The 12,800-nt window shown below is 33.6% G+C and overlaps 1 protein-coding gene across 1 annotated transcript in view; it reads left to right on the top strand.

The window, feature by feature from the left end:
• Positions 1 to 12,800, top strand: part of LOC129223424 (syntenin-1-like) — a 38,482-nt gene that overhangs the window by 5,584 nt on the left and 20,098 nt on the right. The window contains exon 2 of the mRNA XM_054858026.1: positions 426 to 638. Within this exon, the coding sequence (XP_054714001.1) occupies positions 426 to 638 (213 nt within the window). The remainder of the gene's footprint in view (positions 1 to 425; positions 639 to 12,800) is intronic.

Raw genomic sequence — 12,800 nt, 5'->3', positions numbered from 1 at the left:
TTTTGTTCCTAAATGAACTAATATTTACTTGAAGCGAACAAATTCATTTAAGTTTTTAATAGCTTTTGAAGCTGAATCTGCGATAGAAGTTACGTCAGCATCAATTGAGAAGATCGTCTTCAGTTTTGGAGTGATCCTTTCCAAACAGTAAAATGAACTTGGTGTACAAAAAGCATCAAAACTGGTATTTTGTTTCTGCATGCCTTAAAGAAAAAAAGATTGAAAATGGAACTAAATATAATATATAAATGTTATCTAAAGATGTCTATTTTATTTATTTTTAAATATACTGCAATTTATAATGCCATATATTAAAAAAAGTATTCTATAATGTGTTTGCTTCTTCTCAATTATTTATTTTAAGCATATTTTTGTATTGAGACTGACTATTTCATGTATTAAGTCACTTTTTTATTTTCTGTTAGGCACAGCTGGCTCAGACTCCTGCTGCTCCTCCTCCTTCTTACTCAGCATCAGCTCCCCCATATCCCATCACTCCAGCTTCCAAACCTGTTTCTGCTGATAAATATGCAAATCTGTATCCAGTTTTGGATGATTATATGGGACTTCAACTGCATCAGCATGCACAATCACAGCCACAAATTGCAGCACAATCACAGGCAGTAGCAAATGTTGCAGTAAGTATTTAATGTATAAAAATACTTGGGGTGCACCTAGTATTCTGTTAGTATTTGGAATACTTCCTATTCCCCAGACAAACCAAATATTTAGTTCAGCCAAATACTTTAATATTCAGGAACCAGATTGTAAACAAAGTTAAATATTCAACAATTAGTAGACACATTTTTTTATGCAATGGATGAAAGTTATTGCATAGTACAGTAAACTAGTTATGTCTCTCTTTTCGGGGGACAAAGAAAAAGTGTGATGCATCCGAAAGCGCAATGTAACTGAGGTCATTAAAAATAGTTATACATCCAACACATACAAGTAAATTAGCATTCACTCTTTTTGACATGATTTTCAAATGGTTTCAATATAGTTCACAAATTTACTATCACATGTGTTAAAACTTATACAAGATTTAAATTTTAGTAAATTTTCAGCCTCAATATGAAATGGCAAATAAAGATGATCATCGTTAGTTACAGCGTGATAGGAGTGAGCATTCCAATACCCTCTTATTCCCAATAGACTTTCTAATCCTTTGATTTGCAGTAGAAAGAATGTGAAAAGTAAAAGTAACTAGATTGTTTAGAGAAAACTCTTTTGCCCATCCAGTCTAAAGGGATTGTGGAAATTATAGACCTGTGAGTCTAACTTCGGTGGTTTGCAAAATTTTTGAAACATTGATAAAAATTAAGATAGTAAATTTTCTAGAGACTAATAATTTATTGACTAGTTTTCAGTACGGTTTCAGGAAAGGTAAATCTTGTGCAACTAATTTATTACATTTCTATGATAAAGTTACCATGGCTTTTGACAATAAGAAGCCTGTAGATGTTGTTTACACTGATTTTCAAAAAGCTTTCGATAAAGTACCACATGTTGCTCTACTTAGCAAATTAGCTGATATAGGAATAGGAGGGAAAACTTTCATTTGGGTAAAAAACTGGCTGACCGGAAGGAAACAAAAGGTAGTTGTAAGGGGAAATTATTCTAATTGGAGTGAGGTTTTAAGCGGGGTTCCTCAAGGATCAGTGTTAGGGCCTGTTTTGTTCATTGTTTTTATGAACAATATTCAGAAAAATAATTCAGGGAGCATGAATTGTTTTGCTGATGATGTCAAAGTTATGGGGACTAGAAAATGAAGAACAAGCAAAACAGCTGCAAGAGGATCTAGATCATATTACGGAGTGGGCTGATAAATGGGGTATGGCTGTTAATGTTGAGAAATGTCAAGTGCTACATTTAGGGCATGGAAATAAGTGTACAAGTTATTATTTGCAAGATTCAGTCATTAGTCAGGCAGACAAAGTTACTGATCTGGGGGTCTTAATAAGTCAGGATTTAAAGTTTAGCCAACAGTGCAGCATTGCTAGTAACAAGGCCAATAAGATGCTTGGGTTTATCAATAGATCTATTTCAAACAAATCTAAAGAAGTTCTTCTGCCCTTATATAGAAGTTTGGTAAGACCTCATTTGGAGTATGCTGTTCAGTTTTGGTCTCCTTATCTTAAGGCTCTTCTATACCGTCCATCTTGGATTTCGACGCTAATGCTTTCTCTACGGGAAAATCTGCTACCTGTGCAAAGCATAACACGAGAAATTACTGGAATATTTTCATGCGGTTTGTTTTAAACGATGGCTATGACACAGAACTAGATATGCGCTTTTTTATTTTTTCTGTAATTATTTTGAAATTTTTTTAATAGCATTTTAAAACTTTAAACGACTATTTTAACACGTTTGAAAAATGATATGGAAAAACTGAAAAAGGAGCGCAAAAGATTGAACATTTCTCTTTAAAAACATATTTTGAGTTTGTTTCTGAGACAATTTGTTCTATTGATATTCTCCACGGAGTAAAGCCTTGTTTTCGAAAAATTGTGAAAAACTGCGAAAAACACGCCTTTCACCAGACCACACCCATTTCCTCCCACTTTGAGGGGCCACTTTCTCTTCTCCCCCAGGGTCTTCAGGGTCTTGGGGTCTTGTCTTCTGCTTCTCCGCTCCTCCGCTTTGCCTCAATGGCAGGCAATAAATTACTGAATCCCTACTAATGACCATTCATTCTTTGTCGTTTTGTGTGTTGGTCTCGTATTTCTGTGACATCGACGAAACTCGTTCTAAAAAGAAGTTTTTTTCTTCTTTCGAGTTCTATTCGATAAGTTTTTGAAATTATTTAGGTGATATATTTTTCAATGCTGTTTTAATATAAGTACCCCGTTTAAATGTAGAAGTTATTTTGTTTGAAAAATCAGTGAAAATTACCGCATCTTATAATGGGAAAAAAATTCGAAATGCCATTTTTATTTATGTATTTCTTTATTAAATTATTAATTTAAAAAATATATAGCCAAGTACAGTGATTGCGATTTATATCTCGATGTGAAATTTGCAAAAATATAAACGAATTCACTTAAAATACACTAGCCACATTAGGGGAAAAGTGGCGAGTAAATCATGAAATTTCCCACTCCTGAGTGTATGTGCAGTAGAATGAGATTAATCTGGCGATTATACATATTCCTCAGAGATTATTCAAAATGGGGTTGTTTCCTTCAGTCAGAAGTACTATTTTTAGTCATTGAAATTGATAGAATAAGCAAAAAAAAAAAAAAAAAACATGAAGCGAGAAAAAACTTTCATTTCCAGATGCTTATTTTTTAACATGTCCGATTTTGAAAATAAGACGTGGTCTTTATGACGTCACAAATGATGTACTTAGGCGCATCTGTGTATTGCGTTTTCACGTTATTGTATTCAAGAAGCGAATTAAATATTGCGCTCTACGTTTGCTATCAACCATATCGTTGCCATTACACTTGAGTAAAGATGCGAATTAAATATTACGCTCTACGAATGGCAACAGTGAATGGTATTTCATCATTTGTGATGTCATCGGCAGAAGCGTACATAATAAAAGCGTACCGATTAAAATAAATTTTTAAAATTATTAAACTTAGTCAAATTATTTAAAGAATGGTCAGATTCTATTTGCAACTCCAGAGCTCGAATACGCTACCTTGCGGTGATTAACAATATTAAAGAAAAAGGTAAAACATTCCATGCCACGTGTTTTCTTTGGGTAAATTACAGGCTTCAGACAGTTTGTTGTGTAATGTAATTTCAGAAGAATAGAAATGAAAGCTTCCCACAAACACGATCAAAAATTACTGTCATTCACCGTCAAAGCAGGTTATAAGTTACGGCATCTGTTTGTTCTACCTTTTACATCCACTATTAGACAGTGATTGCAGAGCCCCCTATAGTTTATTGGAGTTGCGAATGTTTTTAAGCATGCTCTTTCAGGAAAAAAAAAAAAAAAACTTTTAATTTTGGAATCAACCCCATTGCCACTAAAGTTGGGAAATAGTCTTTGTTATAATAAAGCTGAAGTCTGTCTGGATGTCTGGAGGATGTCTGGTTGTCTGGATCTCTGTGACGTTATGTCCGTCGGACGTTTTGTCCCTCGGATGTTTTGTCCGTTGGACGTTTTGGTCATGGATGTTATGTCCGTGGACGTTATGGATCTGGACGTTATGTCCGGTTCCCGTGACGCGCATAGTGCCTTGACCGTTCGGCCGATTTTCAGGAAATTTGGCACAAAGTTAGTTTGTAGCGTGGGGTGTGCATCTCGAAGCAATTTTTCGAAAATTCGATTTTGTTCTTTTTCTACTCCAATTTTAAGAACACTTTCCCGAGCAAAATTATCATACGACGGACGAGTAAATTACTAAGTTATCATAACGTGGAACCGTAATATGGTAAGCCAATAGGCGAAAAATTCACCATACATTTTTTGTAATTATACAGGCGAACCATAAGACCTTTTAATTTTCTACTACAAGCAAAGCCGTGTGGGTATGACTACTATTTAATATTTATCAAATATATTTCTTGACTCGTAGTGGTGAATACAATAAAAGTCCACAGCTTTTCTAAAAATCAGGTCAGTTTGTATAGAAAAAATATTTTGCTTGACAATGTTCCTGAACTAGCAATATTAATTAAAAATAATCGTCTCTTTCTGGAAGGATCAGATATATCACACACAACGATGCCTTTGAAAATGAAGTTTAGTAAAAAAGTTGCTAATAATTCGGAAAGTCACAGCAGAATGAGTCTGAATAGGTTATCTTACAAGAAAATGTTTTTCTTTAGAATATTGGCTTGGTTTGCTTTTTGATATCGAGGCTTTGTGTGTTATGCATTTACTTTCAGATCTTTAATTTTCAAGACTTTGACATTATATAGAATTCTAAATATGTAATTAAATTTGAAGTTCCGTTTTGTTTAGGTAAACATTAAATAGTTAATAATATAAACTTTTTTTTTATAGAATTAAAACTATTATCTAATGTACATTTTCCACGGCAAGAAAAGAAAGTAATGTACAAAAAAAAAAGGCACATTTCAGTTTTTTAATTGAAATATTATTAGAAATTTTAATTGCAACCGAGACATTTTTCTTTTTTTAGACGATTGAGTTTTCTGGTGTTGCTTGAAAATGTTCAGTTTTTGCAATTAAGATCTCATTACTCCACAAATAATCCTAATTTATTGCATTATCCACGAATAGGAAATTATGTGAATAAACTAGTAAATTTGATAAACATTACATAATGTATCATATTTACCAAGTCTATTGAAAATTATGAATAATCGTCGCTAGTTATATATAATCAACAGTTTGTTTCCGTTACACACACACACGGCAGGGAGGTACTTGGGCACCCGAGTAGGAACGTAGGTGGTTTTTGGAACGCCAAAAAAAGAACCAAACCGTTCCAATTTTAATTTTAGGGCTTTACGATGCATCGATGCATCGTAAAGCCCTAATTCCCAGACATCATTTCATTGTTCTTTAACTTGAATTTGCAATAATTATTTTTACATTTTAAAGAAATTGTCTGCTTGTATTTTTACATTAATAAAATTTTTTTTAACATCTTTTATGTGTCTCTTTTTTCAACAAATACTTGCCTTTTGCTTTAGGCGGAGAGGGGGAGTGCAGGCCAGTCATTTCGATTTTTTTCCAATTGTGGAAAAAGGTGTACACTCTTCAAAATTTTTATAGAGAACCAACTAAAACCACGGCCTTTCGTACGTAAAGAATAAATGTTCAAAAATCAAGGGGGGGGGGGAATGTCAACCCCCCCGTAAATGACGGGCCTGTGAGTGTGACTATGCGCATCAAAGTGGGAAATTATGGTGGTAAGATTCTGAAGTGAAGATTTGACTAAATCTTATAAGATACAGTCGAACCTCGTTAAAACAAACTTTAATGGATCATTAAAATCGATTATTCTTAACAGAATTCGTCTTATTCGAAAAACAAAAACAATGGGACAGAGAATACAAAAAAGTCCGTTTTAGAAGTAATTCTTTTTAAGCGTGTTCGAATTAACGAGGTTCGTCAGTATTGTCAAAAAAAAAAAAAGAAAGAAAACTAATCAGCTCAAAAAAGAAAAATTAAAATAAAAAATAAACTCAAAAAATTACGAAATTAACATACTCAAATATGACGAAATTAATTTGACGAAACTAATACTCTCAAAACTACGAAAATGATTGTCGATTTGACGAAACTAGAATGAAGAAATATTTCGTTACATTTGACGAAATTCGCATCTTCAAACCAGAGACGAAAGCAGTTTCCTCAATTTGACGAAATGTTCGCTCGGAGCATATCCCTGGAAGCGATTTCGTCAGAAACGAAGAAAATTTCGTCGAATATGAAAGTCCATTTCTGAGAGTGTGTTAACGTTGTTTCACTTGCTTTTAAACATTATTTACGTTTGGCGGACTAGAAGTATGGATTGATATAATTTGTTTTAATTCCAACTTGATTAACACTACCTTTTATGTATTTGTTTATTTTTAATTTAAAAAATAACTTATTTGTCAAAATTATTGACAGAAACAAATCTTTCCAATAATGCGCAATTAAATTTCGGCTGGAATTTTGTTTTTAAAACTATTATTTGTGTGTGTGTGTGGACATGGAGGTATATACTACTCTTCCACTGACCACTGAGTTCAAAATTCGTCACGTGTGTGTCGGTGGTTCTTCTTAAAACATAATTGGAACTTGGAACTCGATACTCGACCAAAGTGCTACTCGGTACGTCTCTAATGCATGAATTACTGAAAGGTTCTTTTGTTCAATGAAATGATAAAAAAATATTTCCTAACATGTTTCCCTTCGACATACTGGGTTGATAAAATTAGAATTTTTATCATATCCTCCTTGAATGTACGCGAACCTTTTGAACCTTTTTTTTTTTTTTTAATGCCTGGTCTGTGCTCGGCAGTTATAAAATGGCTTTTAACAATTTTCCAGTGCACAGTTCACCGTTTTTGTGTAATGTTAATTTTTGTTCTCAAGGTGTCATTATTGTACTTAATGATATTGATCTGAATTATTTTCATTACTGCATTAAAAAATTCAAACCCTGAGCAGTTTTAAATCGAATGAAAGAAGTAGAAATACCTTTTCCGTCGGACTGCGATCTATTGTTTCCACTTTATATCATGTAACTTGATTTTATGTTATGTTATTAGGTAGTTTTTATTACTTGCTCCTTTCTTCGGATTGAAATGTTGCGTTGAAAACCCGAGTACAGTCAAATACATCAGTTGATATGAAAAAATAGATTCAAGGAACGGGAATTTATTTCTAACTTGTAGCATTGTGGAACTGATAAAATTTTATTCAGGGCGAATGACTAATGTCTGAGAATAACATCCACATTTATAGTGGAATATGTTTTTGTTTTTGTTAGTGATAGTTCTTGAAATTGCGCCTTTTATCTCAATGACTATTATACATCTCCTTCCCCCCTCGCAACGTTAATTTCTGTTCCCGCCCTCCGCCCCTGTTTGTAACTGAAAAGGGAAAAAAAACCTTAGAATGTTTCTATTTATTCTCAAGTATCACTTATTGTGATATGTGCAGTAGTTTCGGAAATTCGATTTTTAAAAATTTTGTTCATCATTTGTGCGCACCATGTTCAATATTGAAATTTAGATGATTAATAAAGCACTTGAATTTATATTATAACTTTTCTTTTCTCTCTTTTTTTTCTGCCTTCATTTCTCAATTCTATTTTCTACGCATTCTGCAAATTTTATAGTTTGCAGGATAAGTTAATTTCCTGACACATGGTCTTCTTTCTTCTTTTCTTCTGTCACCCTTTGGCGGGAGAACTTGAGTGGAAAACTCAGACAGCTTTCCCTGCTATTCCTTTCGCTGAATACTAAATTCTCGGAAATCGTAAGCAGTCAGCTCTAGAAACACTTTGAAACGAAAACACATGTTTACTGATTTACGGAGGGGAAACAGGCCGGGTGGGAAACATGTTTTGGAACAGGATCCTTCGAATCTTTCGCAGCTCTCTCTGCCCTCGTCCGATCGCAAAGACAGTACCTTCGGGCACAGCTTAGATTTATGGCTGTCCATTCACGTACTCAGTGATTGACGCTGTCCATCATGAAATCTGACCAATTAGCAGTGCAAAAAAAATCGAGTTAGACCCTCCCAGAAACACCCTCTGTGTTGCCACAGATTTCGTGATTTCGCCGTGTCAGATTTTACGGAGAGGTTTAGAAGAGCCTTAAGAAAGACATTAACGTATTGGAAAGGGTTCAGAGGCGGGCTACAAGGCTAATAAATAGACTTTTTTCACTTAGACTATGATTCCAGGCTTAGAAGGCTAAAAATGTACAGTCTTGAGCAAAGAAGAAACCGAGGGGACATGATTCAGTTGTTTAAATTTATTAAAATGAAAGATATTACAGGGCTGAAGTTTAGCACTGAAAACAGGACAAGGGGTCATTGTTTAAAGCTATTTAAATCTCAGGCTAACATGGATGTTAGGAAAAATTATTATTATAGCAGGGTAGTGGAACCTTGGAACAGTTTACCGGAAGAGGTGGTAATGAGCAAGGGAGTAGATAGTTTTAAAAGGGCCATTGATCTTCACTGGGGATTGTAAATTGACTAGGACCAGTCTAGCTGGGCCCAGAGCCTGTTGCTGGTCGTCACTTTTGTATTTGTATTTATTTGTAAATCCTGATTTGTGCAACCAAGCACAAATCTTTTCTGTGCTAACAGGTAATCAGAAAGGGCTTATGTTCTCTTCTACTTGGACCAGTATGACACTTGCCTGCTGTCTCTCACTCATTGTAGAGGTCTTGGTATCAATACAAAAGAAAATGTCAAGTAGTTTCCAAACAATATCTTAAACTAAAATATACTGCTTGTATGTACATTTGGATGGCAGGAATTGCCTCTGCTTTTCCAGTAAAGTCATAGAGCATAGAAGAATAGGAGCATCTTCGTTTTGTTCATTGACAAAATAAAGAAGATAAAGACTGTTGCTGAGTAATACCATATTTTTTCATGAATGGTTTCAAGCTTAAAGCAAGGGTTTTTTTTTTAGATTTTAATATTTTGGGAGACAGAAAAAAAAAGCGATACAGTCAACGCTCATTATAACGACCACACATTATAAAGACCATTCCATTATAACGACCAGTGGTAAAAGCCCAAACTTTGTCCCTATGAACTTAATGTTAATTTGCTTTCGGTATAACGACCGTTCTGTATCTTCTAATCCAATACAACGACCGAATTCAGCGGACACTATTTCCTGTGTTTTTTTCCAATAAAGCAAATTTGTAACTTGAAATGACCTTGATTTTTGTTTACGGACAGCTGCATGTAGTCTTCAGTGTTCAATCCAACTTTGAGAAGGGTAGGGAGTGGAGGGGGATTATTACTCAAAACGGCACAGAAAAAATAAACGGGGAATAACGTGAAATTTCCGGATTCCGAAGGAAATGGGATTGACACATTTTATGTTTGGTGTTTGAACACGTAGTTTTTAAGATCTTTACAGTTTTGCATCTCTGAAGCAGCATGGAATGAAGCCTCAGAAAAGACCGTCAAGAATTGCTTTCATCAAGTTGATTTTGAAAAGCAAAAGGAAATGGATGCTGAAGTGCAAAAGCAACTTGCTGAAGTCAGGCAATCCAAGATGAAAATTTTGATGAAGAAGATGAAATGCTGTAAAATGTGTTTAGGAAAATAAAATTGGATGAAGTGTTAAACAATTATGCTAACATCGATTCTGATTTAGAATGTGCCAAGCATCTGTCAGAAGATGAATTATTTCTCGATACTGTGCACAAAAATAAATTGATGTATCATGATCAGACGAAGAAATTGAGACCAAAGTTTTTAGTGTGAAAAGTTTCAAATGTTCAAGGGACTTTTAAATGTTTTTTCAAAGGCAAAAAAAAAGCACTACTTATCATCTATAACTGAAATGGAAAATTGTGTTTTGCAAAAATCACGTGCGCTAAAAAGGCAAACAAGTGTTTCTGATTTTATGTTCAGAAAATAAATGATTGTTAAGTATGATTTTTAAGTAAGTGATTTTTGAGCAATGTAATCAGTTTTTCCCATATTTTGTACTTTAAAATCTGTCATAATATTTTTCACCCATTATTTTTTAAAAAATCTCTATGATAAAAAATACTTGGGCATTTAACTGGAATCTTTGAAAAAGTGCCAACTTTACTGGAGCAACGTAACATGCATGATGCATTTATATATATTTTTAACTTCTACCTCGTATAACGACCACTCATTATAAAGATCTTTTCCTCTGGGACGGAGATGGCCGTTATATCGAGTGTCGACTGTATATCCGAATGAGCGATATATCGAGGCGCGATATAAGGAGGGGTTACTGTACAACAGTACAAAATTAATTCAAATTGTTACCAATACTATCACATTCAAAGTACTTTTGATGTTAGAGAAAACATGCACATGTCAAATTTAAATTTTGTTGCTTTTCAATTTTTCTTAAATATTATGACACATTACTTTAACCTTACTATTACTAACTCATTTGCAGTCAAACTTCTTTATTGTGACCCTCCAGATGTTGCCTTACTTTTTCTAAGTCTGGAAGTTATGTCATTTGATCTTAATAATGAATGGTTCTGGATTTCATGAAAACTGCAGTTACCACAACTTTTTAGGTTGTTTAGAAAGGTTTTTAAGGAGTTTTTCTCATAACTGAAATATTTCCAGCAAAATAAAGGAAATATCTTTAGAAAGTCATTTGTTGGAACTTCTGGCAAGTAGTAAGAGCTTGTGCCACAATAGCCCATACACGCCACCTCAGGAAAGACGGGCTATGGACGTAAGTTCTGAAAGGGACAGATTTTAGACTTGGGAGACTATAGAAAGAAATGGAAAGCAGATGGAATTGAAAACTCGTCAAAAGCAGGAATAAGATAAGAAAAACACTGTAGGTACAATAAGCTATAGTTGGTCATTGAAAACTTCTCCCATGTGAGAAGGAGATAACATTAATCCCCTTAGATTGCCAAGATACACACAGCCGAAAAAGACGGAAAAGATTAAAAAACATTCTTTCATGTTCAAAAGGAAGGGTTCAGCTGCCAAAATCTTATCGGAATGTGGTCAAAAGTAATGAGTTCTTTGACTCAAAAATTATTTTCTCAGAAACTAGAATTGGTTTAAATTGGGTTTAAAAAGTAAGCCAACCCTTATTGAAGAGTTTTTTAGAGTGAAATAAAGAAGTGTGAATATGAAATATTTTTCCTTTATGATTTTAGCCTTGTCTGCCAATAATTCACTACTATGTTAATTTAGTTAATTAACAGCTTAAATTCATTAAATATCCAGTTTTATTATTGAAAATTACGTAATTATATTGTAACGGATCCGGTGCGACTTCCACTTTCTTGAAATGAAGACACAGTTCTTGATAAAAACACAGGAAATTTATTTACACTATGTACAGGAAAGATCGTCAACAACTGCTAAATTATTCATCAGCAATTAAGCAATTATCACACAACACCGTAAACTCAACGTTTACACACGTATTTACTTCCAAATACGAAAACAACACAGCGAAATGCCTCACAATAAACAGAGCAAATACGCTCTCAGTTCGAAATCTCAATCGAAACTCACTCTTTATCCAGCGTAGCGGTTTATATACACACCAAAAGAAATCTCTCAAATATTCCAAACGCTTCTGGAAAATAGTAGACCGTTATCAAATTTTATCAATGAACAAAAAAAGAAATAGGGGGGTCGTATACTTTAACCATATGTTAAGGGGTTGTATATTCATTACGGGAAACTATTTACAGGTTACGTTACTACAATAATTACTATTTACAGGATTTGTAACAATATTAATTATTTAACTATTTGGATTTAGACATCATTTTGGTTATGAGGACTCTCTAGACAGTCCTAAGAGACATGTGATAATGAGATTCTGCTGTAAGCATAAAACATTAACCGGAAAAGAAAAAAACTCATAATAAATGTTCATTGATACATAATTTCATATTAATGAACCTGTTAATATTTTTACTAAATATGCTGCTCAAAAAAGGAAAAAAATATCACTTCACAAATATTTTTAAAGAAGATTAATGCTGTATAATGGAAACATTTGTATATTAAATTTGTAGTACTTTAATTTTTGCAATTTTACACCATATGAAATATTGTTTAAAAATAAAATGAATTATAATATTCCTTGTCCACCTTTATGCAAAACGGCAACAATTCAAATGTCAAATTAAAATTGATTTTCCCTTACTTAAATATTTCTTATTTGTTTTTTTTTTTTTTTCTTGTTTATTAAGACCCTCTATTCCTGTGAACTGTTGGTAGAAAATCTTCTAAAGGAGTATTTTTTCCAAATTTTCTAAAAAAAAACTAAATTTGAGATGATAAAATAATTATTTCCCGTAGGGAGATCCATTTTTGAATCCTAAAATAAAAAATTTGAAAAAAAAGAAAAAAATTCATTTTTTTTTTTAAACTATCTATAAACTTTCCCAGCACTTACCAATGCAATCTAAGTAATTCAACAAAATCCATCCAATACTTTCCAGATATACACATTTGGAGTTTGTTTAATTTATATAAAGACTAGCTGTGTCGCCCTGCTTTACACGACCTACCTCGAAAATAAAAGTTATGTTAAATGTTGCATGTTCAACAATCAGTCTTCAATTAGAGAAGAAAAAAAACGGTACAGATGTCATACCCCCCCCCCCCCCCCCCCCCCCCCCCCCCCCCCCCGGACGAGATTTGAATTTTA

This window comes from Uloborus diversus, chromosome 5 (assembly GCF_026930045.1).
Source record: "Uloborus diversus isolate 005 chromosome 5, Udiv.v.3.1, whole genome shotgun sequence".
NCBI classification, from domain to species: domain Eukaryota; kingdom Metazoa; phylum Arthropoda; class Arachnida; order Araneae; family Uloboridae; genus Uloborus; species Uloborus diversus.
The sequence above is the reverse complement of the archived record's forward strand: the minus strand, read 5'-3'. Positions and strand labels throughout refer to the sequence as shown.